The sequence below is a fragment of the Limulus polyphemus genome, unplaced genomic scaffold, assembly GCF_000517525.1.
Source record: "Limulus polyphemus unplaced genomic scaffold, Limulus_polyphemus-2.1.2 Scaffold2208, whole genome shotgun sequence".
NCBI lineage: Eukaryota > Metazoa > Arthropoda > Merostomata > Xiphosura > Limulidae > Limulus > Limulus polyphemus.
In genome coordinates this window covers 53981-62686 of record NW_013667818.1, presented here as the reverse complement: position 1 = coordinate 62686, position 8706 = coordinate 53981, and the positions used below count along the sequence as shown (strand labels likewise).

Here is an 8706-nt window from a genome sequence, read left to right as displayed (position 1 = left end):
ACCTTTGGTCAATTATTAAATGATTTTGAAACTGAAGAGTAATTCACTTATCCATGTGGACACATCTTTCCTGCATAAGGTAGCAGATTAAACAGCTAGATTTCATAGCTAACAATGGTATTAAGTGTGGAAAAAGGAAATATAATGTTATGGAGACTATTTCCTGTTTAAATATAAAGTGTGCCCACTATTGGCTCTAATAAATGCCTAAGAATAATAATAGTCTGATGACTGAGGTATTGTAAAGAGGAATTTACTAGTGTTGGGTCAATATTATTTTGATACAAATGTGTGTGGAAGGTATGCATAATTTTTTGTATTATAATTCTTTACTTTAAGAAAAAAAACTTTCGTTTTAAAAAATATTTTGCACCATTACCAATCTTTTTATTCATATTATATGGTTGATAGTTCATATTGGAAGTTGGAAAACCACACATTAGCACTACTGGAGGGTGGGAGCCACAAGACAGTAAAATAGCCACTGTCACTTTTATTTAATGTAAGTGCCATCTGTAAAAAACGAAATGTATTAAGTGGTTGATGCTACTCTAGATGTATTAATTTTTTATCATTTTCAAGAGGATAGACACTGGAGAGTTTCAATTTACACTATGCTTGAGTTAATTCATTTCAAATATGCAACTTGAGCACATTGCATTATCAATATTAGATTAATCTTGAGAAGTTGAAGGCATTGGCAGATCTTTCCTTGTGCTGTTTTTTTTTTAGCCTGATCACATCCTTTCACTCTTGCTATCATTCTGTTAAATGACAATCTCATAAAACACAATTCACTATTGACGACTTTCTTTTACGTAGTACAACATCATTTGGGCTATCACTTAACATTTGTAAGAAATCAAGAATGTTTTGTTTGAAAGTGAGTATACACTGAAAATATTTCTGTAGTATAATAATTAAAGAAAACTTTTATTTCACATAATACAAAGATAAAAGACTCACATGTACTTTACACAGTGGTGGATGACCTGGAACACAGGACTGACATGATGAATTATACACTGTCACATAAACTGGTGTACTGAACTCAACATGGTCATTGCTAATCTAAGAAAGTATAAAAATGCATAGATAAACATTAGGTATTTATTAATTTGCAGTGTAAATACACTTAATATTTATTAAACAAGCAAGTAGGACACCAAATAGGACAAACCTAAATAAGCAGGCAAGTACTGTTTTAGGTTCAATGAAATCTTGATTACTAATTAAACAGAACTGACAAAAACCTTAATCTTAGGCTTTCAAGTTATTTTAAACTGATTTAAATTCATTTTATAATGTATAACAAATTATCTTCTAAAACCTTTACTTCCCATATAACAAATCACGCAGCTATTACTAGACATTTACACAGTAATCTTTACATGAAATTATATGAATATAGTGTTACTTTTATTCTTGCCTTCAATGAGTAACAGTTTCATCATTGGCTTGTAGTCTTTGAAGTGCCAAGACATAATGTAAATGATTTTATTCCATAATGAAAAAAAAGCCTTACTTATCTCATAGCAAATCACAAACACTTTCTTAAAATCGTTTTCTACTAGCTCAGTTTTAGGAAATTTCATTTCTCCATTTGTTTTTTGTCAAGTACAAAGTTACACAATTGGCTAGCTGTGCTACAAACGTGAGTATTGAAACCTGACTTTTAGCATTATAAGCTCTCAAATTTACTGCTGAGCCACCAGGAGGAGCTCAAAAGTAAGAAAATAACACTATAAAAATTCAATATATGTAACTCTTAAATAAGCATTATTTTATTTTCTAAATTTATTATATATACATAGAGAGAGAAATTTTTACATATATTCAAATAAACCTTGTCCTTTGTGTGCTCATCACTTGGCTAAATAACGCATAAAAACAATATAATTGTTTTCAATGAGCATGGAATAAAAATAAATGTATTTACATACAGACTTCAAATGTTAGAAGAATATAGGAACTGATTATTTCTCCAATCTAATGAGTTATGGAAATTACTAAAATCCAGAGCTTATGTTGAAATATGTCAGAAATGAATTTTTTAACTTTCATTATTAACTTGTAGCATAAGTAAGAAACATTTCCAAAAATAACTTCTCTAAATTATGTTATTTGAAACTTATGAAAATGTTCTAAGTATTAAACTGCATTAAATATCATTGTATATTTACATAAATGTATGTAAAAAATATATCTGAAATAATTTCTGTAACCTTGATTTCCCATGTTGTTTCTGAACCAGCAGTAATTCTTCTCTCAGCAGTATCTGGTAATGGGCATTGTATTGTCTGGTTGTCCAAATAAGAGGCTGACAAGATGGAAATAGTCCCTGCAATGTGAAAGTCACCAGTATTGTTGTCAAACTGAAACAATACACAAACAGTGCTTAGTTTCACTAATATTTCAAAGAAAATGGTGAGTTACAAAAAAACTTAAAGTATAACGTATTATAAGATTGAGCACTTGTAAACAATAACTATAATACTAAAAGTCTGTGTAGTTTGGCTACCTACATGTGGCAAAATAATTAGAGTTCCTCATACAGAACTCAACTGATGATTCTCTTTCATTGCTTCTGTGAATAATATCTAATTACCATTAAAATGACATATACTAATACTCACAAATTGTGTTAACATTGTTTTAATTGTCACCTAAACGTTTCTCCAGAGGCATTTCACATATAAATGTACTATGTGTTATTTCTTAAGTACTATTTTATGCAAGTTGTAATTCATTCTAGTGCAAATCAAAAATATTGAATCTGGAACATAAAAGCAAATTTAATCTTAAGTTCTAATAACACAACTTAAGTTTGATGTTATTTACACACAAAAACTTCCCACTATTATGAGTAAGAAAGATTAAGTCAACTTCACTGAATTTTCATACCAAACCTAGTCTTTAAAACTGCATAGTTTAAAATTTATTACCTGAAAGTGAACTTGTAAAACTTGTGGAAAACCAAGCCATGTTTTTATGTCTTAATACAGGAAATAGTTAAAATATACATATTCTAAAAAATACTTTTAAGCAGTCTGAACAAGTTTATTTACCTTGACTAATGTGACCTTGCATGAAAAAGTTAAGGAGGCTTTAAAATTACTTCCTGTGACTCTCACTTGACTACAGGATGAGGTTAAATCATCACACAGACCTTCTATTCCTGCTTCTTGTAAAGTAAATATTTCTTCTGAACCTGAAAAATGAATCACATATGTATAGTAAACTGCTTTATAAGTTAGCATTTTCTTAAATTGAAAATGTATTTCCAATGATAATTACCTCTTCTCACTCAACTGTTAGGGTTTCTTTTCCTTTGCCCATCTGAGCATTGGTCTGATTTTTTCTCACTTGCACTGGTCTTTTATTACCCAATTAATTGTCCTTGACGATATCTGTCTTCTGACTCTCCACCTATATTAATGCATCCTCTATCCTTGTATTGTATGTAACCACCTCCTTCAGATAATATTGTCACTTTTTCTAGACTCACCCAATTCACAGTCTCTAACACCAGCTCTTAGTGGGAAGGAGGTAAGTATTATTGGAAATACATTTTTTGTTTAAGAAAATGTTAATTTCCAAAACATACCTCTACTTACACAACAGCTAGAATCCCACATCGATAAGATGGAGGGGCTGGTGAAGGCTTATCCTTACAGAATGCATATGCATAGATGATGGGCATGCCATAAGAAATAGAAGAAATCCTGCACTGTTGGTGGAATTTGACATGATCTGTCCTCCCCATTGGCCAGGCTCCAACCAGGTAGCCAAGGGGTTGGAATTATAGGGCCATGGCTCCTAAAACTCATGTTGGTGGCTAGGGCATTTGGACTGAAATATATATATAGTTGTGAATGGATCCCAACCTGTAGCTGCAGAGTGATGCATTCTGAGCCACTGGAATCACAATAAGAAGGTAAGCAACACCAAAGTAGACAAACTCTCCCCTCATCCTGAAAAATATTGAAAGGCAACACCCCAAACTCTAAATGAAGGGATCCTGTATCCCACACTCAACCTGAGGAAACAGAACTCATCAGGTTTGGAATTATGAACACTCATCCTCACTCCCCAACCGTGTGGGCAGGGTAAATGCCACTTACCTCCGGAATTATGGGGAGGACACAGAACAAACTGTGCTCAACCAAGGACCCAGAATGGGTCCACTCTGTATTCAGAATTATGAGGAGACAATGTACCCTCTTCCATGAACAATGTACTGAACCAATATTGATTAAAAAGAAGAGCCATGCTCAACCCAAATGGATAGATGAGCATTAAATGAGCCAGTATTACAAGTAGGTTCCTGCATAGGCTGGTGCCACTCACACCAACATCTGGTAAAAAATAAACATCCAGGGTCCCGGGTAGGAGGGCTTTCAACTATGCCCTCTTCCCCAAGAGTGGAGGAAAGTCACTCAGACACTCTGGAGGAATAACCTCTGTCCTCCACTCAAGTGACTGGAAACCGGGAGTGGTAAGGACTCCCTAACTCCACCAGTAGAATATGGGGGGGGGGGGGTAATGCATGTTGGAGACTCCTGAGGAACAATTCTCTTGCTCTGGAAGCAGTGCTACAGGTGAATCAAGTTTCCTAAATTTTTAAAAGCAAGCCGACCCCAATTTATGTAAGCTACTGATTGTCAGGGGTGGGCAGGAACCCCTTATGTTTTACTCATGATAACCACAAGTAGCAGTCTAGCATAGTACAATAACACCACCTGGTCTGCCTCTTAAGGGAAACCTCATTTCTACAAAGCTTGTTGCAACCTAGATAAAGTATATTGTATTAGTGGTTGCTAGTGCAGATTTGGTTTGATAAAAGCACATCTCACTGGGCAACATACATCACAGAGTGGGATCCTGCAAAAAAAGGTAAAGGACCATGGAAAGGAATGAATAGATGTGATTAGTAATGAAAATACTCACTCATCTTTATATTTTAGTGGATGTGGTTAATATAGCTATAGGGAGTAGTCAAAAACCCTCAGAGGAAAATACTGCCAGATCATGCAAATAATGTGAGATATAAATATTGAGGAGGTCCACATACCAGCCCACACAAAGTCCTTCAGCGGGCAATTCAATCAGGCCACTGAGGACATAGAAATGTGATGAATCTGATGAGATGTGATTTGCATAAGACTCCTAGCCTCCAAAGAGAGCCCAGAATAAGCAATACAGATCAATTTTCATACCCACCCTGTCAAGGTAACCGAGGATAAATCCCAGGATATTGAAGGATCATAATGAAAAAAAAAGCCACTGTCTAGCACTTCTAAAAGCTTTAGTGTTAGCAGCATAACAATTCAAGACCCTCACTGGACATTAACAAATAATTGGGATCCAATCGGTCATAGATGGAAGAAATAACAGTCAGATGAATTGGTGAAAATGATTTATCCCCTTCCCTTACAGGCAATGTCCACAGGCCAGCAGAAACAAAAATAAACCTTAAGGGAAAGGTGATACATGGTACATGAGGCTAAGAGCTCAAACAGATGTCGAGAAAGAGTGTGTAACCCCACCTTTATATCCCAGTTAAATAACTGAAATGGTCGTTTGGGACAAAAGACCTGAAACGAGTTGAGGAGACTGAAGAGCAGAGCAAGTATCTAAAGGTAGCCAATAAGGTAATCTTATATAGGGCAATTGTGGAAGATTGGAAACCCTTGTAAAAGAGCCAGGTCAAAAATCGAGCTAAGGTTGGCATGTCTGGACAAAGTGGGTTCAACCTCTTCACAATACACCATTGTTGATATGTGTGCCATTACCACTGATAAGATATCCACCGTGAGACGACGCATAGAGTGAAACAGGTAAATGGCAACATTAAAAATTAAACCCCAGTGCCATATGAAGGATTGCATAACCTCCACACATGAAGCTGGAGCTTCTGGATGGATGTGTGTGAGATGTTGGAGCACGGCTGCATCAACAGAGATGACCAAAGAGGAAGTGGAAGAGGTGGGCTCTCATGAAAGTACCATCAAAGCGGAAACCAGGGTTGAGCCAGCTAATCTGGTGTTACCAACAAGAGGTTAAATGAATCATTGCTAGTTCTCTGGGTAATAGACGAATCAGTGGATAGGGATATAGGTGCAATCCAGTCCAATCCTAACTAAATGCATCTACTGAGGACCCTTGGGCAAAAAACACAGATAGAGATGGGATGATTCCACTATGGGAACATGCACATAAGCGTCCGTGACATTGAACTTGGCCATCCACAGTCCTGACGAAAAATGGCAATGCAGAGTGAGGAGTGACTTCATAGTGAACTTTGGAGGATCTAGGAATTGATTTAGATGAGAAAGATTGATGACTGGATGCCAATCTCCTATCTATTTGAGCACAACAAACAGACGAGAATAAAATCATGAAAGAACTAGAACAACTCTATCCACTGCCCCCTTGACCAAAAAATCTCTGATAGCCCTAGAACGAAGTTCCAAAATCAGAGGATCTGAGGGAGGCAGAAACACTATAGGTTGGGGAATAATGGTGGTGAAGATGTGAACTGAATGACTAATCCTGATGCAAGGACCTATAGTACCCATGGATCCATGGTAAAAGCTTTCCACACGTCCAGAAGTTCTAATAGCCAAGCCCCAACAGACCCAGTAGGTATATGGTAGTCACTGTCACCACTGGTGGTGTTCCAACCAAGTAGAGGAATATTGTGGATATGGGCAGAATCTATTGTGAATACCAATGAACTGAGAGGCTGAACAATGAAACCACGTAGGAGAAAAGGAAAGTCAAGAAGCTAACGAAGACATGGATGAATGCATCAAACCTTGATTCCAAAGACTCTGGAATGCCTGCAAAAATCAATGGTAGGAGAAAGGGGGCCTTATGTAACTCATGGAGGGCGGAAGCAGGTAGACGATTGCCCTCCAACAATGCATCTCTACCCAACAATATACCAGCCAAGAGAGTAGGAAAAGTGCAGAAGCTTATAATCAAACCAAGGTAGATGCTAACAATGGTCCCAACTTGTCATTAAATTGATATGATAATCATTGAGATGTTTCCAAAAAAAGGTGTAGGGATGATAAATATCTCAGCACTGTAGTTAGGATCAGACGAATCTTAGAAAATTGTGATCTACTCAGGTTGACCACAGACTCTGTTCTGTAATCCTATATTTCTAGAAGCAGATCTATTCTCTGAGAGTCTAAATATACTTCCACCTGGTGGTGGCAGGCTAAAGCATGTTGTTCTGACAAATGTGGTGGACAAGGCATAGCTGTCCCTTCATGTAACTGAGCAGTAAGCCTCCCTGCATGAATTGGAATATCAGGGGATGGTGGGAGAACTAAGTACTTCCCCTCACACTTTTCTGCCATCAAAGCAAGTGGGGAAAGACCCAAAACATCACATAATCGATTTACCACTGAAGAAAAGAAGCTGAAGGGAGCTGTTCCAAACTGGCATCATGAGAAGCCAATAGAGTAAAGGAAGGTGCTGGAAATGAATGTCCAGTCCTGGAGAAACACCACTGGACAGAACGTACATCTCACTACAGATAAGGTCACAGATAGCCTCAACCAAGAGAAACCCCCTCACACCCTCTTAGATTCTTGGGCAATGCTAGATATCACAGGTTGAATAGGAGAGACCTGATTTACCTCCTTGCTGGATACATTAATCTGGGAATTCATGCCATATATCGGCTTGCCAGCCAACAAGTTTTTTTTTTTAAACGAAAATCCAACAGATAACATGAAGAATGTTAAAAGTATCTCCAATGGTGCTTATATACAGTATCAATATAAAGCGCTTTCGACGTAGCTGGAGAGTGCCATGAGACAGATATTGCCAAGGACAATTAAGTGGGTAATAAAAGACTGGAGCATGTGAGAAAAAATCAGACCAATGCTTAGATGGGTAAAGGAAAAGAAACCCTAACAGTCTAATAGTTGTAGTATAAATAGAGGTAAGTATATTTTAGAAATTTTCATTGTCACATGAATAAAACAACAAACAAGCAAACTTATGATTATACAGAAATGAAACAATGTAATGTATACGATATACAGCACTGGAAATATATATTGAAACAGAGGACAAAACATACTGTAATGAATTTGTTGTTACATATTTATTTTAATATGAATGTTATTTAGATTAAGTTTATATTTAGAAACATACATAGCTTATACTGTTAGATAGGTATTGTGAAACTCCCACCTATTCTCCAAAGTTGTAGAAGATTCTCGAGCGTAAGAATCAACAATATATCTATATACGTAAATGCTTTCACCAATATTGTTTCGTAAGACTGAATTTTCTAGAAAACCTTCCTATAGCTATAAATATAACCAACGTGCCACACTAAGGAGAGTGTCTATTATTAGTTTGCTATAATCGATGTGCTATAAAACTTCGAAAGCTATAACTGTGATTGTTATAATGCTTATCAATTGGAAAACATAAGATATCTGACCAGGAATATTTATAAATTTCAAACGTTACAAATCATTTAACTTCAGTGGATTCTCATCAAACATTAGTAATTTTACGAAGACATAAAAATTCATCATGGAAAACCTAGTGTGTGTGGCCAAGGACAAAGCTAGCTAGCTTCCCAGTAGATCGTATCTACATCAACTCGTAATTAACTCGCTCATCGCAAACCCTCGATAAGATATCAAGGAAGTTCCAGACTAGAAAGAAAAC

At 36.4% G+C, this 8706-nt stretch overlaps 1 protein-coding gene across 1 annotated transcript in view; it reads right to left on the bottom strand.

Moving 5' to 3' along the window:
• LOC106466266 (von Willebrand factor D and EGF domain-containing protein-like) overlaps positions 1–8706 on the bottom strand; it is a 90725-nt gene that overhangs the window by 33566 nt on the left and 48453 nt on the right. The window contains exons 14-16 of the mRNA XM_022394239.1: positions 3069–3211; positions 2226–2375; positions 967–1071 (exon numbers count right to left, since the gene is read on the bottom strand). Of these exons, the coding sequence (XP_022249947.1) occupies positions 967–1071; positions 2226–2375; positions 3069–3211 (398 nt within the window). The remainder of the gene's footprint in view (positions 1–966; positions 1072–2225; positions 2376–3068; positions 3212–8706) is intronic.